At 49.5% G+C, this 23,538-nt stretch overlaps 2 protein-coding genes across 8 annotated transcripts in view; one reads left to right on the top strand and one right to left on the bottom strand.

Moving 5' to 3' along the window:
- The window catches only part of WDR45B (WD repeat domain 45B), a 29,304-nt gene extending 9,780 nt beyond the window's left edge, over positions 1-19,524 (top strand). For all 3 annotated transcript variants that reach the window (XM_069483056.1, XM_069483055.1, XM_069483054.1), the window contains 8 exons: positions 5,319-5,420; positions 10,707-10,794; positions 12,223-12,317; positions 14,347-14,537; positions 16,142-16,227; positions 17,591-17,692; positions 18,219-18,340; positions 18,691-19,524. In XM_069483056.1, the coding sequence (XP_069339157.1) occupies positions 5,319-5,420; positions 10,707-10,794; positions 12,223-12,317; positions 14,347-14,537; positions 16,142-16,227; positions 17,591-17,692; positions 18,219-18,340; positions 18,691-18,797 (893 nt within the window). In that variant the 3' untranslated portion in view covers positions 18,798-19,524. The remainder of the gene's footprint in view (positions 1-5,318; positions 5,421-10,706; positions 10,795-12,222; positions 12,318-14,346; positions 14,538-16,141; positions 16,228-17,590; positions 17,693-18,218; positions 18,341-18,690) is intronic.
- Positions 19,525-20,102: 578 nt separating this feature from the next.
- FOXK2 (forkhead box K2) overlaps positions 20,103-23,538 on the bottom strand; it is a 66,529-nt gene continuing 63,093 nt past the window's right edge. Inside the window, exons 12-13 of one of the 5 annotated variants that reach the window (XR_011234919.1) lie at positions 20,499-21,413; positions 20,103-20,408 (exon numbers count right to left, since the gene is read on the bottom strand). The gene's annotated coding sequence lies outside the window, so the exon portion shown is untranslated. Of the gene's footprint in view, positions 21,414-23,538 lie in introns of all 5 variants that reach the window. The other 4 variants (XR_011234916.1, XR_011234918.1, XR_011234915.1 and 1 more) reach the window with 4 other exon arrangements.

The following is a 23,538-nucleotide window of genomic DNA, read 5'->3' as shown; positions in this document are numbered from 1 at the left end:
TAGTTTTCCAAGCATCTCTTAGTGGAATAGAATTTATGCCAATATTCAGACACCCCTCTCCCCTCTTCCCCATTTTTAGTTTCTCATCTTTTGAGGTAGGTTCTGTTGGAAGAGTTAGAACCAGGCAGGTGTTGGGATGTGCCTTACGTTCTACTCAGTTGGTGTTTAATGGGACTGTTTTATGTCCTGCTCAGTCTATTTCTGCAGTTTCAGTCTGTTGGTATAAACGGGCCTGGATGCTGGTATCTTTGGCCATTTCCTTTCCTTTTTTTTTTTTTTTTTTTTTTGAGATAGGGTCTCCCTGTGTTGCCCAGGCTAGAGTACAGTGGTGTCATCAGAGCTCACTTAAACCTCAAACTCCTGGGTTTAAGCAATGCTTCTGCCTCAGCCTCTCAAGTAGCTGGGACTACAGGTGTGCACCACCATGCCAACTAAGTTTTCTATTTTTTTGTAGAGATGGGGTTTTGTTCTTACCTAGGCTGGTCTTGAACTCCTGGCCTCAAGTGATCTTCCTGCCATGGCCTCTCGAAGTGCTAGGGGAACAGGTGTGAGCCACCACACCCAGCCTCTTTTGCTTTTTCTATAGATAAGCAACACCTTTTGTAATATTCCAGTGCCAGCCCTTGGGGCCTGGAACCCTTGAGGCCTTGGTCTTCTGTAGGGTCCCCGTCCTCAGCTGCGGGAAGTGGAGGTCAGGCTGTGGGGAGGGCTCTCCTGGCGAGGTCTGGCATTGTCGCTGAGCCTGGAGAACTCTGGAGTCTCCCCTTGGTGACTTCTGCTCAGTCCAGGGAAGGCCTGGGCTTCTGTGTGTCTGCCTCAGCTGGTTCTGAAAAAGCTGCTTTTCTCTTTATCTTTCCACAGTTAAAGTCAAGAGGCCATATAGTTGATTATGCTGCTGTCTAACTGTACTTATTTGTTTTAACTCTTAATTCTCAAATTTTTGTGACTTAACGATGTTTTTCTAAATTGCATAAGGGTTAGCCAGAAGTAGGCATAAAAGTAAACTGAGGGCCGGGCGCGGTGGCTCACACCTGTAATCCCAGCACTCTGGGAGGCCGAGGCGGGTGGATCACTCAAGGTCAGGAGCTCGAGACCAGCCTGAGCAAGAGCAAGACCCCGTCTCTACTAAAAAATAGAAACAAATTATCTGGCCAACTAAAAATACATATAGAAAAAATTAGCCGGGCACGGTGGCGCATGCCTGTAGTCCCAGCTAATCGGGATGCTGAGGCAGGAGGATCGCTTATGCCCAGGAGTTTGAGGTTGCTGTGAGCGAGGCTGATGCCACGGCACTCTAGCCCAGACAACAGAGTGAGACTCTGTCTCCAAAAAAAAAAAAAAGTAAACTGAGATATTATTTACGCTTTTTATAAAGTACTGGTTTTTTTTGTAAGAGGCTTACATTAAATTAAAATGTTAAAAATCCTTTTAAACAGATCCTAATCAACTTTCAGCAAAACTCTATGCTGATTTCTTCATGGAAGTAGTTCAGTTTTAATTTTTTTAATGGTCTCACCTAATTGGTTAATCTATATCTGAGTCACATTCAGAGGTTTTTGAAGTCTTGTTGGACATTTCTTCATTTTGCCATCATCCAGAATCGCATCTTACTAAGGGAATGACATGTGGCTTTTAGAATTTGAAAAGGTTTATGACTGACAGATTGAGGGTTATTAACTAACTTTGTTAGTAAGTTTTTAGGCTCACGTGGTGTTTATAAAAGGTTAAGCATTGTCAGTTGAATAGTATTTAAAGAATACATTAGATACCTCTTGACATAGTTCTCAGATCACGCAGATTTGTCCCTAAAACTTACTAAACCTGCATCAAGAAAACAGTTATGCTTCTAATGTCTTGGCGGCAAAGAAGTTCTTGAGTGGCAGCTTTTGTTTTCAATTGTAAAAATACATAAAATTTGCCATCTGAACCATTTTTAAGTGTACAGATCAGTAATGTTAATTATATTCACATTGTTGTTAAACAGGCCTCTAGAACATTTTCATCTTCTTGCAAAACCAAAACCTGTATCAATTAAATAATTCTCTGTTTCTCTCTGCTCTTTCAACTTCCTGCTTCTATGAATTTGACTACTTTAGGGACCTCACGAATGCAGTCGTACAGTATTTGTCTTTTTGTGACTGGCTTGTTTAACTTGGCATAATGTCGTCTAGGTTAATCTGTGTTGTAGCACACGTCAGGGTTTCCTTCCTGTTAAGCGTGACTAATACTCCATTGCACGTAGCTGTCACGCTTCGCTTCTTCACGCATCTGTCAGTGGACACGCGGTTGCTTCTGTCACTACATCCTGGCTGAGTGAATGGCGCCGCTGTGAGCACGAATGTGCAGACATCTGTTGGGGACCCTGCTTTCCGCCCTTTGCATACAGACTCAGCAGTGGGTTTGCTGGATCATGGGGTGCTTCTATTTTTCATTCTCTGAGGCCCGGCTGTACTGTTTTCCATAGTGGCCGCACCAGACTGTACGGAAGGTCTGGTTTCTTCACATCCTTGCCAGTTACGCCATTTCCTCTCTGGATTTTTGATGGTAGCCGTCCCGGTGGGTAAGAGGTGGGATCTTGTCGTCTCAGTTTGGCATCTCCGATAACTAATGATACAGGCATCTTTTTGTGCGCCTGTTCGCCATTGGTAAATCATCTTTGGAGAAATATTTATTCAAGTCATTTGCTAATTTTTTGGTCAGGTTATTTAATTTATTGTCTTTTTTTTTTTTTTTTTTGAGACAGAGTCTCACTCTGTTGCCCAGGCTAGAGTGAGTGCCGTGGCGTCAGCCTAGCTCACAGCAACCTCAAACTCCTGGGCTTAAGCGATCCTACTGCCTCAGCCTCCCGAGTAGCTGGGACTACAGGCATGAGCCACCATGCCTGGCTAATTTTTTTGTATATATATATTTTAGTTGTCCGTATAATTTCTTTCTATTTTTAGTAGAGACGGGGTCTCACTCTTGCTCAGGCTGGTCTCGAACTCCTGACCTCGAGCGATCCACCCGCCTCGGCCTCCCAGAGTGCTAGGATTACAGGCGTGAGCCACCGCGCCCGGCCTAATTTATTGTCATTGAGCTGTAAAAGTTCTTCACATATTTGGGATGTTAACCACCTGTCAGATTTATGATTTACAAATATTTTCCCCCATTCCCCAGGTTGTCTTTTCGCTCTGTTGTGTCCTTTGATGCACACAAGTTTCCAGTAAGCTTGGTGTGGTCCCATTTCGCTTTTGGTGTCACAGCTCAGAAACCATAGTCAAGTCTGGTGTCGTGGGGCTTCCCCCTGTGTTTTTTTCTAGGGTTTTTATAATTTGGGGTCTTTCTTTTAGGTCTTTAATTTATTTTGAGTTAATTTTTTAATGTGATGTAAGGTAAAGGCCCAGCTTCATTCTTTGCTGTGTGGATATCCAATTTGCGGATATGCAACCATTTGTTGAAGAGACTTTCCTTCCCCAGTGAGTGGTCAGCATTTGTTTTATAGGTTATTAGTTCTTCTCTTTCAGCTCTGGCCTGTTCCCACCCATTCATCTCTTCAAGAGTGTTAAGGTTAAAGACTAAACGTTAACTGGCAGTTAAACTTCTAGCGCACGTGGAGTGGGTTTGTGGAGTGGGTTTGTGGAACCAAAAGCAGTGGCCTGGGTTGCGGGAGGGCGGTGGCCCTTGCTGCAGGCAGAGAAGCTGTGGGCTTTCACAGATCAGGCCACACACCCGGCTCGGGGTGAGCCGTGGTCATCATTTGGATTTGGACCCAGGCCACATCCTATTAAAGCCATAATTACTTTGAGGTAGCCTATGTGTAAGAGGACTGTTAAATTGTCTATAAGAAAAGTAGTTTTCACTGTGGATATTATTATTCATTCCTTTCAAGGGTACTACTAGGCCTTGAATTTTAAGGATCTCACAGAGCAAGCTGATGAGCTTCTGAGTTACTTTGTGCAGCTCTGACCGGAGAGGCTGAGGGCAGTTCTTAGGCTGATGTCCTGATTTTCAGAGGTTTGCGTTCCTCACTTGCTCTTTCCTGTACACAGGGTCACTGTCCCAAGAGCTCAAGGTCATTACAGACCAGAGGGCTGGGGGGCAGCTCAGCTGTGGCACGTGATCCACTTGGAACGTGGGATTTCACCGGCATTCCCATGTGGTGTGCTTGAGCGCACTGGCGTCCTTTTGTTGTGGAGGATGTCCGGAATTCTGTGACATTTTCCTCTTCAGTAGTGCATGAACATTTTTGTGCATTTCAGACGTCAGTGGAAGATGTATTTAAAGTGAAAAAAACTCAGCTTTTGCATGAAAGCTTTAGTATGAGTATGCTTTCTCAGAGTTTATAGATTTTGCTACATCTTAAAATACGAATTTAGATATTTCATACATTTTGCTGAACTGGCTTCTTGGGGTGCTGTGTGCTCAGCACTTATGAAACATGGTTCGTGGTGACAGTATGCTGAGAGGTGTCTGAGGTCGGCCGTTAACTGTTTTTCTTAGTGGGTCACCATTCTCATTTCTGGTGGTAATCGGATATAAATGGCTGATTAAAAATGAGCCCGGCATGGTGGTGTGCACTGTGGCCCCAGCTACTCAGGAGCCTGAGGCAGGAGGATCGCTCAGCTCAGCAGTTGAAGGCTGTGGTGTTGGCATCATGCTTGCACCCGTGGGCAGCCACTGCACTCAGCCTGGGCAACATAGTGAGACCCCATCACTTTATTTATTTATTTATTTATTTTGAGACAGAGTCTCACTCTGTTGCGTGGGCTAGAGTGCCGTGGTGTCAGCCTAGCTCACAGCAACGTCAAACTCCTGTGCTCAAGTGATCCTCCTGCCTCAGCCTCCCGGGTAGCTGGGACTACAGGCATGTGCTACCATGCCCGGCTAATTTTTTTTAGATTTTTAGCTGTCCAAATCATTTCTTTCTATTTTTAGTAGAGCCAGGGTCTCGCTCTTGCTCAGGCTGGTCTCGAGCTCCTGACCTCGAGTGATCCTCCTGCCTCGGCCTCCCAGAGTGCTGGGATTACAGGTGTGAGCCACCGCGCCTGGCCAACCCCATCACTTTAGAAAAGAAAGAAATGCTGCGTGTTATGTGTCTTGAGTTTTTCTTCTTTACTGTAAAATATATATGTTAACTTTAAAAAAAAATTTTTTTTTCCAAGAAAACTCTTAGGACTTTATTGAGATAATTTTAAGTCAAATATTCAATATAAAAACAGTCTGCATTGTTTCAGCTTGTCTTTGTTTAAACCTCTGGTTCTTCACCTGCGAATAAACCTTGATTCTCTGACTCTACATGTTAACTTTTTAAAATTGTCTTTTTGAAACTGTCATTTCAGAATTTCTAGAAGGAGGAGTTGGCCACGTTGAAATGTTATTTCGCTGCAACTATTTAGCTTTAGTTGGTGGTGGAAAAAAGCCAAAATACCCTCCCAACAAAGGTACAGTATTCATGCATTTACAAACCATGCCTCATTTGTATGTATTTATGTCTGTGGCACCTAAGATCTGCCCTGCTAGTCCTGTGCTGGTCACTGGGAAGAAGCTTCCAGAAAGAGTGCCTCGTCTTTGCACTGTTCCAGAAGCAGTGTATGGAGAGGATCATTTGTTCCCATTGTCATAGAACACTTGTGCTGGGACGTGGGAAACGGGGCCTGCTGCACCTGTAGTGGGTGTCGTGAATGTCAGGAATTCATTTTAAAGCAAGGTATAGGGGATTTTTTTTTTGTTTCCTACTGTGAGCCATTGACTTACAGAAACATTAATTTTATAGCCACACTGAACACAATACTTGTGTGGCTATGGGTTTAGATTTGGGCGGCGGGGTGTGCGTGTGGGTGTCTGTATGTTGAAGGGATTGCCGTGTGAAAGGCCTGGCCCTTTGAAGGAAAAGAAGGCCTAGACAGCTTCACTGACCACAGCGTGTACTGCATGCCGGCTAAACTAGCTACTGGTTGAGGGAGAGGCCTGAGGAGAAAGACCCAGGAAGGAGGGTCGAAGCCAGGGAGGAGATGGGCGAAGATTGGAAGGCTGAGCTGGGGACATGTCAGAAGGCCTTGACCGCTAGTCGAGGGTGTGACCAAGAAAGAGATGCCGGCAGGTGTGTGTTTTAGGGAAGGTTAGTCTGGAAGCCGTGCGTGAGGTGGAGTGGAGACGTCAGAGGCTGGAGCAGAACGAGAAGCCGCTGCTCACAGAAAAGGTGGGAAGAGGAGCAAGCGCATCCTCAGCGGCAGACGTTGGCTAGTGGAGGGGGGGGCGGCTGAGAAAAGACCTCTGGGTCTGTGATCTGGGGACCCGGTGGGGACCCGACTCCAGCAGTCGTGGGTGGTGGAAGAGGAGGAGGGGCAGAGTGCAGAGAGGACGGGCTGAGGGTGGGGAGGAGGAGGGCAAGCCCCAGGCTGGGCGAGGCTGTGCGGTTGGGAATAGGCCAGGGCTGGGGCGCATGGAGGGCAGAAGGCTCCAGGTGACTCATGAGGGGCTCCAGGGCCCCAGGCTCGCAGGTCTCAGCGGAGTCCCGTGAATACAGGGCATGACAGAATCCACACCCGGGGAGGGCTAGCCGTGATGCATTTATGTTTTGGAACTAGGAGCAGAGAAATGAAATGGAAAGAGACTGTTGGCAGGAAAAGCACTGGAGACCAGGGTTGAGATGCCGGTCCTTGAGCAGGCTGCAGGCTCACAGGGGTGGGGCCTGTCTGCGGGCCGTGGAGCAGAGCGGGGGGCGTCCACTGGCACCGCTCGGGGAGCAGCGGCCTGTGGCTTGTCAGTCCTTGTCTTGTCATGAAGAGTTTCATCAACCATCAATGAGGAGGAGGAGCTTGCACTGGCAGTCAGGAGGCCTGGGGTTCCCGCGGCAATGTTGGGGGGCTGTCACGTGACCTCCCGGTGCTGTCAGGGGAGGGGTGTGTGTTAGATAAACTCAGCTTATCCAGCTGTCCAAGAAGTGAGAGACTCTTATAAACGTCATAGACTTAGAAGAAGGCAATGTTTCACCAGGTATTTGAGTAAATACACTTTTTGTGGAGTCTAATAGTAGTTTTTCTCAGTTAATAAAGTTTATTTTTTAGAGCAGTTTTATGTCCACAGCAGACTTGAGTGGGAAGTAGAGAGCCCCGTGCGCCCCCGTCCCCGCATGGGCACAGCCTCTCCTGTTTCAGGCAGCTACCTGCCCGGACCCCTCACTTCCACCAGCTCTGTGGTTCCAGTCCACTCTGGGTGCACGTTCTGTGGGTTCGGACAGGTGTGTGACGTGTCCACCCTGGTATATTAATTAGTGCTCCACAGGAGAGTTGCTTTGCCTGTTCACCTCTCCCTCCCCCAACCCCTGGCAACTGCATCTTTTGACTGTCTCCCTCATTTTGCCTTTTCTAGAACGTCCTAGCTGGAATCATACAGGACGTGGTCTTTTCACACTGGCCTCTTTCCACCAGTAACGTGCATTTGCGTTTCCACTGTGTCTGTGCACGGCCTGATGGCTCCTTTCCTCTTAGTGCTGAGCGACAGCCCTGCCCAGACCCACACAGCTTGTCACACCTGGGCTTGTCACTCCCTGGGCTGCCGCAGGACGTCTGGGCTGCTTCCTGGAGTCGGCAGTCGTGACCAAAGCTGCGTGAAGTTCTGGTGCAGCTGTTTGTGTGGATGTGTTTGCGATCCGGGAGGATGTCAAGGCACATTCGGTTGCTGGATCGTGTGGGAAGAGTATGTCCCCTTCTGTCTGTCACATCTGCTGGGACGCCCAGTACGGTGTTGATACCAACGGTGAGAGGACAGCCGTCCCTGCTCCTGATCCAGTGGGAGGGCTTTGCGTCTCGTCACTAGTGTGACGTCAGCTGTAGGTTGTAGATGTTGAACAAGTTGAGGAATTTCCCTTGTATTCCTAGTTTGCTGAGTCTTTTTTTTAAATCATGAATAGCTGTTGGATTTTTCTCAGATGCTTTTCCTGTATCTGTTGATGTGATCGTGTGGTTTTTCTTCTTTTAGCCTGAATTGTCTTTATCTGGATTTGGTGTTAGGGTAATGCTGACGTCATAGAATGAATTAAGGAATGTTCCCTGTTTCTGTCCTCGGAAAGAGACTGTAGAGAATTGATATAATTCTTTGTTATATATGTGGTTAGAATTTACCAGTGACCCCATCTGGGCCTGGTGCTTTCTGTTCGGGGAGGTAATTATTGATTTAATTTCTTTAATAGATATAGCCGTATTCAGATTGTTATTGCTAAAGACAATTTTTAAGAAAGAACATGGTCTGATTAGCATTTGTGAGATTAAGAATACAATTTTAAGATTCCAGCATCTTTGGTTTGGTAAAAACAGGAAGTGTGGTGGATGCGTGAGACTGAGGGAGGTTTTTGTTTTTTTTCTTTTTGAGACAGAGTCTCACTCTGTTGCCCAGGCTAGAGTGAGTGCCATGGCGTCAGCCTAGCTCACAGCAACCTCAAACTCCTGGGCTCAAGCGATCCTCCTGTCTCAGCCTCCCGAGTAGCTGGGACTACAGGCATGCACCACTATGCCCGGCTAATTTTTTCTATATATATATATTTTTTTACCTGTCCATATAATTTCTTTCTATTTTTAGTAGAGATGGGGTCTCGCTCTTGCTCAGGCTGGTCTCGAACTCCTGAGCTCAAACGATCCGCCCACCTCGGCCTCCCAGAGTGCTAGGATTACAGGCGTGAGCCACCGCGCCCGGCCTGAGGGAGGTTTAAGTGAGATTGTTTGGCGTACCAGAAAGGCCTTTCTCTTTTTTCTTTTTTTTTGCCCTTTTTTCTTTGGTAAGGAGTTACGAGGGCGAAGGAAAGAATTCAGAATTTATTGATTAAAATTTTTTTTTCTTTCATAGCGACACAGTCTTGTGTTGCCCAGGCTGGTCTCCAGCTGCTGGCCTCATGCGATCCTCCTGCCTTAGCCTCAGCCTCTCAAAGTGTTGGGATTACAGGCATGAGCCACTGTACCCAGATTGTAATTTTTTATGTATATCAGGAACTATATTAAAAGATAAACACATGAAATACTGGCATAGCACATTTTTGTTGTTTTGTGGAAGCTGCATTTTATTTGAAAATCCACTTATTTTTGCTAATGTATATTTTTATATTGTAAACAAAAATAGAACCTTGTGGCACAGTGCATTTAAAATTTTCAGGCTGAGTGCAGTGGCTCATGCCTGTAAGCCCAGCACTTTGGGAAGCTGAGGTGGGAGGATCACTTGAGACCAGCCTGGGCAACATAGTGAGACCCTGTCTCTACAAAAAATTAAAAAATTAGCCTGGTGTGGTGGCACACACCTTGTAGTCCCAGATACTGGGGAGGCTGAGGCAGGAGGATCACTTGAGCCCAGGAGTTCGAGGCTGCAGTGAGCCGTGATGATGCCACTGCTCTCCAGCCTGGACAACAGAGCAAGACCGTGTCTCAAAAAAAATAAAACGTTCAGTGCACTTTGCAGCAGCAGAGACCTGCAGTCCTGCATGAGGTTGCGTCTCCTGCCTTTTGCAGGTGGGAAGTGACGTTAGCCCTGGGCCCAGGGCGTCACACCTGGTGACATCTCTCTTGTGAGCAGGAATTAGTGCTGGTATTTCTCGGGTTTCATCACACTCTTCTCAGAAATTTCTGGAAGTGGAGTTCACCTGGATTAAAAGCCAGTGTATGGCATTGTAACACTCTGTTGTTGTCTGCAGGATTCTGTCTGGTTTGGGCCTGTTTGCAATTATTTTGCATTGCAGGCTTGCTGGTGTTAGGTGGAGGAGCCAGAGAAAGTTTAATTTTGAATTAAGAAGGTTCAGAAGTAGAAGTGTCTCTTCCCTGGGAGGTTACGGTTTTCAGGTGAGGCGACTGCTGGGGCTGCGGCGACGGTGCCACTTGCTTGTGCAGGGCTGGTTTTCGGACTCTTTGCGGAGGAGCAGACTTCTTGTTTGTGCCATGAACAAATCCTCATTTTCATTTTTGAATGGTTATAATTAACCTTGAACAGTAAATTTGATGTTATTTAGTAACGAGTTTAGTAGTTTTTGTATGCTGGTATTAAATTATCTCTTGATTTGAAATTTAGGTCACTTAGTCCATTCTGGCAAAACTCACCTAAATTCAGCCTCAGGGACACATGTTAGCTGTAGTGTCACGACCTTCAGGGGAAAATGCTCATTCCCTTTCCCCTTTGCCCTTGACCTGGCTATTGAGGAAATCTCATTCCCTCCCTTCACGCCCCTGGACGGCTTTTCAAATGTCTGGGTTCTGTGCTTCCTGTGGTCCCTCAAAAGCACAGTGCTGCTTGGAGTTCTCACCTGTCACTCAGCCTCAGAACACGAACGTGCAGTCCCCCTGTGAGAACAAGGAGAAGGTTCTGAACTCGAGGAAGAGCAGGAGCGACCCAGGAGCCTGGTGGAGTTAAGACATTGCTGGGCCTGCTTTTTATCCATCTGATTTCACTTTGAAAGTAAAACTTTTCTTTTCTCCATGGAGGTTTATCTCTGGCACCTACTCAACAGTTAGTAGCTGTGGTCGGGCTGCTTTTTGGCTCCAGCAGGTGGAATCAAGGAAGGGGGTGGAGAGAAGGAGACGTTTGCCTGCAGTAACTAGACCAGGGGTGGTGGGGGTGGCCTGGGACCTGAGGGGCCTGTGTCTCCTGAGAGAGAGAGAAAGAGACGGCGGGGTGTGTGAGTGTGTGTCTGAGCCAAGGTGGCGCCTCTGCAGCCTCCCGGTTTCATTCTCGAATTCTCTCTGCCCTTTCAGTGATGATCTGGGACGACCTGAAAAAGAAGACTGTTATTGAAATAGAATTTTCTACAGAAGTCAAGGCAGTCAAATTGCGGCGAGATAGGTAGGTTTGGTATTGGTAGATTTTTTTAGAAAGTGGAATTTTACTTTCTCTGAAGATGGCTGAATTACTTTCTGTAGAAGAGAAATGTTTAGGAAATGATGTATTGAATGTTGATGCCTGTAGTTGAGTATGACCCAGAGGACGTGAGGGTCATTCCTCTGCCGCAGGACAGACAGTGAGTCCTTTGGAGGTGAGTGAGCCGTGGGCCTGGGTGACACATGCCCGCCCAGGACTGGGCGGTGGCTCTTACACCTTCAGGAGTGCTGTCCCCACCTGGCAGTCGCCGCGGGCGTGCATTTCAGCCTTGCATTGCCTCACTGTGGCCTGTGCTCTGCCCAATGCGGCCTCTCCGCAGTGTCCTCACTGTGAGGAAACTGAGACGTGTCACGGAATCTGACCTGTTGAAAGTGGCAGGTTTCTGTCCGCTGTTGCCCTGGTGGTGCGCTTGGGAGAATACGGAAGATGATCCTTAGTGCCCTAAGCTCCCTGTGGATTTTAATTTGCCAAGATTTACATATTATGCTCTAAGCTTCCATTTCTGTCCACGGTGGGAGAACAAGATGGGCACATTCATGTAAGCAGGGGTTCTGTCACACCCTGCATTCTTAAGTAGGTTTGTCATTTCTAGTCATGCCAGTATTCTTTTTTCTTCTGAGACATGGTCTCACTCTGTTGTCCAGGCTAGAGTGCCATGGCGTCAGCCTCGCTCACAGCAGCCTCCAACTCCTAGGCTCTAGTGATCCTCCTGCCTCAGCCTCCTGAGTAGCCGGGACTACAGGCATGCACCACGATGACTGGCTAATTTTTTCTATTTTTGGTAGAGACGGGTCTCGTTCTTGCTCAGGCTGGTTTTGAACTCCTGAGCTCAAATGATCCTCCCGCCTCGGCCTCCCAGGGTATATTAGGATTATAGGTGTGAGCCACGGCACCCAGCTTTTTTTTTTTTTTTTTTTTGGAGACAGAGTCTAATTTAGCCACCCAGGCTGAAGCACCCTTCCCGCCTCATCCTCCCAAAGTGCTGGGATTACAGGCATGAGCCACTGCACCTACCTAGCCCATGTCAAAATTTAAAGTCCCTTGATAATGCAAACACTTGAGCCTTATCAAAGATCTACCTTCAAGCTTTTCTTATTTATCCAGACGTCTGTTGTAGTATAAAAATAGAACTTCTGCCCCATGTGTTTTACTTGGTTTTTAATCTAGATAATGTTTGTTGATGTCTCTCTGAACCTCAGAGTTCTCTAATGTGAGAAGAGTGCACTGGCCCTGGGGCAGCAGGCTGCTGACGTGCTTCTAGAGGCTTCTCTCGCACAGGCCACGATTCGTGATTTGTGTGTGGTATTTCTGGTGTTGCTAAGTTTTAGCGTGATAAGAACAGAAATCACAACGTATTGGAATTTTGACTTCTCATCATGTTTTTCTTTCCAGAATTGTGGTTGTCCTGGACTCCATGATTAAGGTGTTTACATTCACACACAATCCCCACCAGCTGCACGTCTTTGAAACCTGTTATAACCCTAAAGGTGAGAAATTCAGAAATGCGTGGTGCTGGGAAATTTGTCCACTCGGGTGTGCAGACCTGCCCTGGTGCTCCCTCCTCGCTGCGGCCAGACCGGTCCTGGGCACGCTTGGGGCACGTGGAGATGCCAGCTTGCACTGTCCCCAGGCCTCCCCTAGGGCCCTGCAGCCCAGCGTCCGGTACTGGTGGTTCTGAAACTGCCTCCTGGCCGGAGTTGGAGGGGTGCACACGGCAGAAGGCCCCCCCTGCCCGCCGGCTGCCCCGGACCCGCAGTTCCTGAGTTCCGGCCTCGGGCATCTCCCACTGTCTTCTGGGTTGAGGGCTGCTGGGGGCTGACTGTGCTGTTCGTTGTTCCTATCTTTTGAGATTTTCAGGGGTTTTCCCCAGCTTTGTTGAGTGTAATTTACATAAAACTCACTCATTTTAAGAATATCATTTAATAAGTTTTAGTCATTGTCAACAGTTAGTAACTACTGTCACAGTCAAGGCACGGGATAGTCCCCTCAACCCGGAAATGCTTCCCCCACCCGACCCTCGGGTTTTGCCTTTTGTGACGTATTTGGCGTCTTTCCGGCAGCGCGATAGTTTTGACGTTCCTTGTGCTGTGTGTGTCGTGTTGCTGAGTGGCAGCTGGCAGTGTGGAGACAGCACAGCCGTGCACCTGGTCACGTCTGCTGTCACGAATGTTCGCGTGCCCGCCTCTGTGTGGATGTGGTTTTCCGTTTCTCTTGGGCAGACTCGGAGGAGCGCAGTTGCTGGGTGGCGCTGTCACCGCACGTCTGACTTCTTACGTAAAACACCGCCAGTGCGTTTTCCGGAGCGGCTGCCGCCTCGTGTTCACAGCAGTGTCGGTGTCCCGCCTGCAGCCGTCCTCGCGGCTGCGCGATGGCCCCGCGCTGGCTCCTGCTGGGGTCCGGCATTGCCCGAGGACCGGGAGCCTGTGCTCGGGTGTTCCCTGCCAGACGTGGGTCCTTTGTGAAGCGTCTCCACACTTTTTGCCCATTTTTTAATTGGTTGGTTGTCTTACAGCTGAGATGCAGGAGTTCTTTACATATTCTAGATACAGCCCTTTGGTGCACTTTGGCCAGTATTTAAGTCTGGAGCATTCTTTACAACGTAGTTCTTTTATGCCTTCTTCTAGAAGTTTAGTAGATCTCAGTTAATCTTTGATCCATTTCAAGTTAATCTGCACACTGGTCTGAGGTAAAGGCCCAAGTTTTTTTTTTTTCCTATGTTTCTAATTTTGAATGCCATTTGTTGAAAAGACTATTTTTTTCTGTACTGTTCTTACCTTAGTACCTTTGTTTTGTTAAATAAGTATATTTTCAGAGACTCTATTCTGCTCCATTGCTCTGCGTTTCTGTTTTTATGCCAGTCCCGCCTGGCTTGGTTCCTGGAGCCTTAAAGTGAATCTTGAAATTAGGTAATGAGTCTTCCAGTCTCATTCTTGTTTTACAACAGTTAATTGGCTACTCTAGGACCTTTGTTTTTCTGATAACTCGCAGTGTCAGCTTGTTTGTTGGAAAAGCTTGCTGAGGTTTCAACTGTGATTGCAACGAGTCTGTGGATGGGTTCGGTGTTAACAGTATGGAATGTTCCAGCCCAGGATCACGGCTCGTGCTCTGTCTGCCAGGACGTCTTTGGTCTTCCTTTGCGACATGTTGTAGTCTCATGCTGAGGTCTTACACGTCTGTTGTTAAATTTATTCCTAAGTGTTCTGGTTTTTATGCTATTGTAAATGGAGTAGTTTTTAAGTTTTATAATTTTGCCACAACAGGCAGTTGGCACATTGTTCAGCAAATGCTCGTGACTGTGAGGGGGTCTCGTGGCAGGTAGCTTTGCTTGGCCCTCTGATTCCCTTTCCAGTGAAGAGTCTCTGAATTGATTTTGTGATTCTGATACAAATGAAAACCCATGAACAATAATTACTGTTTTTTCTGAGGACTTGAGGGCAGGGAGTAGGTTTTGATTGTGGGAAATCAGAGGCTTTGAAGTCAGTTGTCATTTCTGATAGATTTTCTCTGTCTATTTAGGCCTCTGTGTCCTGTGTCCCAACAGTAACAACTCCCTCCTGGCCTTCCCTGGCACACACACGGGCCACGTGCAGCTCGTGGACCTGGCCAGCACAGAGAAGCCGCCGGTAGACATTCCTGCACACGAGGGCGTCCTGAGCTGCATCGCACTCAACCTGCAGGGAACAAGAATCGCAACCGCGTCTGAAAAAGTGAGCATGTGCCCCTGCCTTGTGATGAGCTGCGTTCTCTGCAGAAAACCTGCCTTCTTTGTCTCAGGGTCACAGGTGGCCCGTGGCCCGTGGTCCTGGCTAGTCCTGTCATCTGGGGGTCTAGGCCAGGTCTTCGCAGATCATCTGTGCCCAAGAACCAGTTTTATCTCCAATTCTTTGCAAACCTAATACATTATAAAATGTGATAAGTAACTTTAAAAAAAAAATAAGCAAAAACTACCTGCTACAGTTTCTTACCGTTTGCATCAGCAGCTGTGAAAGTCACTTGTCCCCGTCACCCACATTCTTCTTTCTGCCGCCGAGCAGCAGCTCAGAAGCATCTGCCTAGGTGTCGTTTACTTTGCCTGATGTAAAGAACTCATTTTTTAAAATAATTTAAAATCTTGGGTTCTTTTACCTCCTTTAGCCTGAATTCAGACTTTTACCAAAGAAAAAAAGTCGGGTATCTTCTACTGTAGTTTTCATTTGAGACGGCAAGCCCAGGGTCAGCACGTAGGCAACTGTCCGCTGTTACGTGCGCTGAGGGCACAGGCCAGCGGTCGTGTCGTCTGGGGACACAGTGGCTGAAGGCTGGCGGGGCAGGCTCTGCTCTCCCCCGGCCTGGGCAGCGGGAGGCCTGGCCCGGCCACTGCAGGGCACCCGGGGCTGAAGGAGGGGTCGGCGGCAGCCCCGCAGGACGAGGGGCAGAGAGGCTAGTCCTGCTTCCTCCTGGGAGTCGGCTAGGAAGAGGTTTAGTTATTTTTAGATATTTTTCTTTAGAATGTTGTTATATTAGCAACAGATATACAAATTCATAAATGTGATCTTCAGTAATCTCGGTATGTTTCTCCTTATCCTTTTGGCCTTTAGAGTCTGCATTCTCTCCTCCCCACAACCTTAAACAGTCCCGATCCTGGCTGTGGACTGTACTTTCCTACTTGTTTCCGCAGCTCCACACCAGGTGGCATAATTGGGGTCCCTGCGACTGGGCAGTGTCCCTGTGCCCCTGAGCGGGGTCCCTGCTGCAGCCCCAGGAGGGAGCTGCTGGGTGCAGGGTGAGAGTGTCCTGTGCTCAGGCAGCTTTTCCACAGATGTAACAACTCAGTTCCCAGAGTCGGCCAAGGACCCGCTGCCCTGTGGGGGAACCGTTAACAAAACAGTTCCGAGTCCTCCCCTTGGGTCTCAGCACCTTTTCCCTTTGGCAAGGTCAGCGCAGCCACCAGGGGCCGCTGGACCTTGTCTTGTCACATCCTTGACGGCAGATCAGAGCGCTCCTCTTCCTCACTGCGCAGGACGCGGGAGTGACAATGGAGAGGGCCTGGCTCCGGACGAGGCGCGGCCTGGGCCTAGGCGCTGTTGCTCAGGGGTGTTGGCCAGGAGATGCCTCCCGAGCCCCCTTGACCACTGCCTAGGCTGCGGCCCAGGAGCTGCCAGCCCGTTCTGGGGGCGCAGCTGGACGTTGGGGGGACGGGGGGGACGCTGAGTCGAAGGCAAGTGGGTCTGGGCGAGGGTGGGATGGGCTGGTGACTGAATACGCGTCGTGTCAGACGCTGGCTCAAACATTGTGAATCTTTGATAATGAAACACTTCACTGTTTTTCAAAGGGGACCCTTATACGAATATTTGATACTTCATCAGGGCATTTAATCCAGGAGCTACGGAGAGGATCTCAAGCAGCTAATATTTACTGGTAAGGAAATACCTCACCTCACCCAGAGAAAAGCTGTTGCTTTGGGTTGACGGCACAGAAATGGGCCTGTGGGATTTGAACGGCTACCCCGGCCCAGGAGGGCGGGTGGGAGGCTGGGCTGTCAGGGGGTCGGGGTTCAGGTTTTCTTTTTTTTTTTTTTTTGAGACAGGGTCTTGCTCTTTTGCCCAGGCTGGAGTGCAGGGCTGGGATCACAGCTCCCTGCAGCCTCCAACTCCCTCCCCCCGAGCAGCGGGACCACAGGCACCACCACGCCAGGCTAATTGTTTCTCTTTTTATTGGAGAACAGCGTCTAGCTCTTGCTCAGGCTGGTCTTGAACTCCTGAGCTCAAGCGATCCTCCCGCCTCGGCCTCCCAGAGTGCTGGGATTACAGGCATGAGTCACCACGCCTAGCTTTTAGCTCTTTTTATTGTGACTGATTTTAATTTTTTTATGGGAAATATACACAAAAGTAGAAAGAAGATTATACTGTTCTTAACTGTCACCCAGCTTCAGCACCTGTCAGGATCTGCCAGTTCTGTTTTAGCTGTTCCCGCGTTTGCGCTCTCCTCTCTGCCGCGTGTTCGCACAGAGGCCTTGCTGGTTTGTGGGGGCTGCACTGCCTCCTCAGCCGTGGTCCTGGCCACAGCCACGGCCAGAGATCTGGTGCCACTGTCTTTGCGGCTGGTGCCTTTGCAGGTGTTGAGCAGCATTTGGGTCTGGGGGATGACTGTGATTAATTTATGGTTAGGGGGTTGGCTGGGGGGCCTGGGCCTTGGGGTGGGAGCATCCTGTCTGCCCCCAGGCCTGCCCCGGCACAGGAGACCCCTCCCCTCCAGGAGTCAGGAAGAGGCTGAGTGTCTGTCACCGCAGTCTCTGCAGAACAGCATGGTGGCGTGTGAGGCGCGGGGTGCGGGGAGCCCCTTGCCCCTCCCTGGGCCCACAGCCCATTCCTGGGGCTCCCCAGGGGAGTCTTGGCGCTGCACGCTGGATTGTGCCTGGCAGCTCAGTGGTTTGCCCGTCTGGCTCTGTGGTGCCAGTAGTTGGCTTGTTAAAGGGTGGGTTTTTTGGTTTGTTTTGTTTTTGCTGAAATGGGGTCCCGCTCTGTGGCCAGGGCTCGAGTGCCGTGGTGTCGTCATAGCTCACAGCAGCCTCCAACTCCTGGGCTCACGCAATACTCCTGCCTCAGCCTCCCGCGTAGCTGGGACTACAGGTGCCACCGCGCCTGGCTTGGGAAGGGTGGTGGTTGAATTTGGTGCCTTGGACACGCGAAGGGTGAAGTCTTCCAAGCTGGAGCCCAGCTGTGCGGATCAGGTCTCTGGACTCTGTCCCCACAAACTGATCTCGGCCTCGTGTTCTCTGCAGCATCAACTTCAACCAGGACGCGTCCCTCATCTGCGTGTCCAGTGATCACGGCACGGTGCACATTTTTGCAGCTGAAGATCCAAAACGGAATAAGCAGTCTAGGTGGGTTTTTGGAAGTCTCGTGGTGGGAAAAGCCCAAGTTACAAGGACTAGATTGCGTCAGTGTGGACCCACTTAACATTCAGTCAGGCAGGAATCTTTTCATCTAACATTAATTTGATTTTTCTTGGGTTTGAAAACCAGTGCAGATTGTTTGCTACTAAAACCGTGGCACCCTTCCTTCCCGTCCTTGGCTCCTTAGAACACATCCGTGACGGTCCAGTGTGTTTCAGGTGATTGAGAACTCAGTTCACTGTGTCCAGAAGGTTAATCTGACGGCCTGAGAAACCCGGGCCCTTCAGTGCCGACGAGGCTGATTACAAAACTATCTTAAGGACTCCATTTTGGGGGTGAGAAATAAAAGAGTAAAAGCTAAAATAGAATTTTTCAAAAAGTCAGTAAGGCTAAAGCTATGTTAAAAAGAACATTTTAAATTTCTAGTAGCATTCTGGGTTTAAGCAGGTGGCTTTTCAGGGTCTTTAAACTTTGTCTTGTGAATACAGCCACCCTGTCCTCCTTGTCCTTACAGCTTGGCGTCAGCCAGTTTCCTTCCAAAATACTTCAGTTCCAAATGGAGTTTCTCCAAGTTCCAGGTTCCCTCAGGCTCTCCGTGCATTTGTGCCTTTGGAACAGAGCCCAACGCCGTCATTGGTGAGTTGTGTTCCCGGGGGAAGGGGTGACGACCCTCCTTAGCCGCCCCCCTGGGGTCCATCGTCCCCACAGGCCCCGGTGCCATCAGGCTGCCCTCCCCGTGTGCACCTGTGTCCCGGTCCCCGTGTGCACGGCACCCCGTCCTCCAGGGCCTCCCTGGGAAATCATGGGGACAGATCACCGGTGTGTCTTGTTCCTGTGGCCAAGGCTGGGGGAACACAGGCTGCTCAGGGCGGGAGGGGCGGCTTGGGGGGCTCCCGGAGGCCACGTGCGGTCACTGCAGTGGGGACTGTTGGCTGTTCACTTTTGGGGGAACAAACACGCGAGTAAGATGTCTCCTCCTTCCCCAGCGATCTGTGCAGACGGCAGCTACTACAAATTCCTCTTCAACCCCAAGGGCGAGTGCGTCCGGGACGTCTACGCTCAGTTCCTGGAAATGACCGACGACAAACTGTGACTCCACCAGCGAGCACGACGACACCGCTGGCCGTCACCCCTCAGGCTCCTGGGGCTGGTGCCTGCGCCCCGTGGGCCCCGGGCTGGAGGGACTCCCAGGGCCCTTGGTCTCGAAGCCATACATGGTTGTCTGCTTTGCTTAGAAAGACTTCCCATTTCCAGTATTACACAGTCGTCACCGAGATGCTGTAGATGCTCTGCGCTCGCGCCAACCGCCCCTGTCACCCGGCTGCTCACCCCGGCGGTGGCTCCGGCGGCTCCACTGCACCCTTGCACTGGTGGGGGCTCCACGCAGGCCTGGGGGCTGGGGTGAGACGAGGGACTCCATCATTTTTACCGCGCCTGCAGCGGGGAAGCGAACAGGTGTGTGAACGCGGTGGTTTCTTGCATCAGCAGCAGATGTAGGTGGGACCCAGCAGCCCGCTGGAGAACGGAGAACGGACTCCTCCTCCCCGCTGGGTGCAGGAACGGCGACGTGCCCTGTAGAGAGAACACACTGTGGCTGTTTGCTTAGCCCCGTCCCGAGCTCCTCGCTGCCCGTGACGTGGTTGCCACGCCCACGCGTGGGCTCCCACTCTGTCAGAGCAAGTCCTCGGGCTGAGGAGTGGGGGGGGCGGCTGGGTCTCCTGGTTAAGTTCTGGGTTAAAACAGTTTCCCTGTCACGTGTAGGGAACGAAGGCGTAGACTTTAAAACTTTGTCACAGAAGAAAGTACCACTTACTTTAGTGGGACATTTCCACAAACAGTACCCAAGGGTGTCCTCGGGCAGTTCCTGTCAGCGTGGCGGAGTTGCCTTGGCCAGCCTGTCGTCATGTCTGTCCCCAACCCGCGTGAGAGTAGCTGTGCACTAGCGTTCTGCGAAGGAAAGGCACAGAACTATTTTTTTTTTCTAACACTTGGTAACTAAAGTAGGTTATGGGCTCTACATTCTCAACTACTTAAGGTATATATTTACTTTTCTTAAATTCCCTTTAAAGCAACTTAATTTTATGGTTTTGGTTTCCGGCTGCAAACATGTAAAATCTGCCCAGCAGCCGGGTCTCCGTTTTGCCAGTTCCTTTACTGTCCTGTAATCAGCTAACTTTGTATGTGGACTTTGATGGAAAGTATGCATGTTACTTTTATGTGTATTTAATCATGAAGTTTAATTTTGCACACTTATTTGTAATGTTTCTTTTCAATAAAAGTGACTAATTTTGTTGTACGCTGTGCCTGTAAAGGGAACCAAGAAGTGTGTGCTACAAAACCAAACGCTTTTTCCCTTGTTGACCCTGTTTGGGCCACGAGCCCCCACGCACCTGCCAGAGCGAGCAGTCTGGGGCCAGCCAGGCTGGAAGCCGAGCCCAGAGCTCCGTGACCCCGTGACTCGCACCGGTGACAGCCTGGCCAGGGAAGGTGCGTCCTCACCTGCAGCCAGCCTCAGCGCTCCTATAACAGGTGAGGAGTCCGAGGGGGTGCGTGTGTGGCTCTAGGACAGCGGAGGTGACATCCCACTGCGGTTTTCACGCGTCTCTATCTGGCGTCGGGCTGGCCTCGGCCTCCACCACGAGCTGCCTGTGGCAGGCGCTGGCTTGGCGTCCCTTCCTTCCTGACACCTTAGTCCTGACTGCGGCTGTGGGAACAGGAGCCTTCGCATTTCTGCAGCTGCCAGTCTGCAAACGTTAAACCAGAGGGAGGACGCGGAGACGAAGGGCGAAGTTACCTCCAGTCACAAAAACAGCTTCTGGGCTGGTGAGGCCGGTTCCCCAGGAACGCAGAGCGTGACGGGCCAGGCCCAGACATGGGTGTCCCAGCACATCCCGCTGGCGTCCGCACATGAGAGCCCTGCCCGCCGGAGGCGCAGCTGGCAGCCGGGCGCCTGGCCAGCACTCATGCCGCCCTCCCTGGTGGCGGCTTCCCAGCCGGGGAAGGCAGCTTCGGCCACGTCGCAGGGGCTGTGCCTTCCCTTAGGGGTTTCCTCCAGGCTGCTGCGTTGGGACGGACCGCAGCTTGTCTCATCTGACCAGGCGCCACCTGCCCTCCCGGGTGTGCGCTTTCTCCACCACCTGAAGAGTGTCTGCGGGCAAGAACGTGGTGTCCCTGCTGCCAGGAGCCCCGCGTGAGGCATGTGTTCACTCAGCTGAGCAGAGATGACTCCGGCTGGCGGCTGCTGAGCTGAAGCATCACACAGAGAAAGCTCGGCGGGCAGCCACTGCCTCTAGGGGACTCAGAAGTCCCTGGTGCTGGTCTGTTTTCCCAGCTGCTTCCTTGGTGGACGTCAACTCCTAGGTTCTCCCTGCCTGATTTTCCAGGCTTGTGGGCACATCTCGCTTGCCCTTCCCCTCTGACGGTCCACCCCGAGCCGCCCTCAGCCTGGGCAGGCACGTGGCCGCCGTGGCCATCTGCACCTGCCTGGGTTTCAGCCATGGCCCTCCCGCCCTCCCATGGCCTTGGCTGGTCGCAGCCGCCTGCAGCTTTGTACAACCGGAGGGTTTTACCTTCGCACGTTCTGCAACTAAAGCCGGCTTCCAGGTCCCGAAAGTCACTTCACACGACTCGGTCTCTCGCCTCTTTCCAGTTCTCTGCGTAAACGGCATTTAATCACATTCTTGGAAGATTTTTGTGCCATGGTTTATCTCTTCAAAATGGATTGGAAAATACTTATGATCAGAAAACAAAATGTTACTTGTAAAACAAAGAACATAAAGAAAAATACAAAGTTGTAAGCAAAATTGCTGTGTTCCCACCTCCAGGGAAGACTGCTCTCGGAGAGCCTACATCTGGGTGTAAAATTTATAAGTTTAAACAGCATTTAGGTCTCATTTTTAACCTTTTTTTTTTTTTTTTTAGAGACAGAGTCTCACTCTGTTGCCCGGGCTAGAGTGCCGTGGCGTCAGCCTAGCTCACAGCAACCTCAAACTCCTGGGCTCAAGCGATCCTCCTGCCTCAGCCTCCCGAGTAGCTGGGACTACAGGCACGCGCCACCATGCCCGGCTAATTTTTTCTATATATTTTTGTCCTGCTAATTTCTTTCTATTTTTAGTAGAGATGGGGTCTCGGTCTTGCTCAGGCTAGTCTTGAACTCCTGAGCTCAAACAATCCACCTGCCTCGGCCTCCCACGTGCTAGGATCAGCCTCGTTTTTAACTTCTTAAAGCTCATGAACATGCCAAGACATTTTAACTGCCCAAGCAAGCACGCTTATCTGCATTTTTTGCTCTTGCAGTTTAGAAATGGAAATCACATTGACACACTTGTCCAATTATTTCTTTAGGATAAAAGAGATGTAACTGCTGCGTCAATTACCAATATCGAATGTATATATGATAGTTAATCTTTGATAGAGAAAAAAGATCTCCGGTGTCTAGTTGGGTTGAACACTTAAGAATACATTTGTTAACCAACTGTTATTTTCTAAACTGCTGTACATGTCTATACTTACTTAACGGTACATTTGGTCTTTTTGTTCATAAAAGCTTCTTATACAGAAACTAATTTTTTCTGCTTTGTATTAAATAGAGTTGGAGTTTTTTACTTAACTGTATAGTACCTTTGAATTTCTTTGAGACCAGGTCTCACTCTATCGCTGAGGCTGGTCTTGAACTTCTGGACTTGAGATCCCGCCTTGGCCTCCCAGCGCGAGTGGCTGCACTTATTTATATCGACCCTTTTTCTTACGGTTTCTAGTACTGACTAGTGATTAAATAGTGTTTTCTTTGGACACTATTTCATGGGCTTCGTTTCCACAGTTCACTCTGTGACTGAAATTAATTTCAAAGCCAGTAACGAGACGGGATCTGGTTTTCTTCCCGCACAGAGGGCTCCGCATGGCTCCCGCAGGGGACCCCGCCCCGACGTGCCCCTTGCTGTCCTGCCATCCTGTCGGGCAGTGCTCCAGCACGTGCAGAAAGTTCTGGTTTGATTGGTAAATTATACAGGTTCCCAATTTTAATGCCATTTATCAATGGACTCATTGTTTGCCACTGACTTGTGACAATCCTCTAGGAAAAACTAAGCCCCAAAGCTGGCACGAGTGCCGGGAGGCTGAGGCCCGCAGCCCGGGCAACATAGCCAGACCCAGCTCTGGGAAAAAAAAAAAAAAAGGTGTTGCCGTTTAGGGCATCGTCACTTTCCTTCAGGAACGGTTTGTAGGTTTGAGTCTACAAATTTTCGCCTCCTTAAATTTACTGCTAGGAATTCTTTAGGATACTCTTGTAGATGAAATTGTTTTCTTAATTTCCGTTTGGACTGTTTGTTGCTAGTATATGTAGATACAGCTGATTTTTTACTTGATCTCGTACACTGCAACTTTGCAGAATTCGTTTATCAGCCCCAGTCAGTACTTTGTGTATTCTGTGGAATTGTCTATGTATATAGGTATGATCATGGCATCTGCAATGATAGTTTTAATTCTTCCTTTCCAACGTGGATGCCTTTCTTTTCTTGCTTAATTGCTCTGGCTCAGATTCCCAGTATTGATACCGTGTTGAATAGCAGTAGTGAAAATGAGCATTCTTGTCTTGTTCCCATCTTGGAGGAAAAGCTTTTGGTCTTATCAGGAGTGTGATGTTAGCTCTGGATCTCTTTGCATTTTTCCTGCTTGGATTTTATTGAGCTTATTGCATGTGTTGATTCACGCACATCTTCATCAAATTTGGGAAGTATCTGCATCTGCCCTGTGCAATCCTCCCATATTCTTTATTTCGAGACAGGGTCTCGCTCTGTCGCCCAGGCTGGAGTGCAGTGATGTCAGCATAGCTCATG

This window comes from Eulemur rufifrons, chromosome 9 (genome assembly GCF_041146395.1).
Source record: "Eulemur rufifrons isolate Redbay chromosome 9, OSU_ERuf_1, whole genome shotgun sequence".
NCBI lineage: Eukaryota > Metazoa > Chordata > Mammalia > Primates > Lemuridae > Eulemur > Eulemur rufifrons.
The sequence above is the reverse complement of the archived record's forward strand: the minus strand, read 5'-3'. Positions and strand labels throughout refer to the sequence as shown.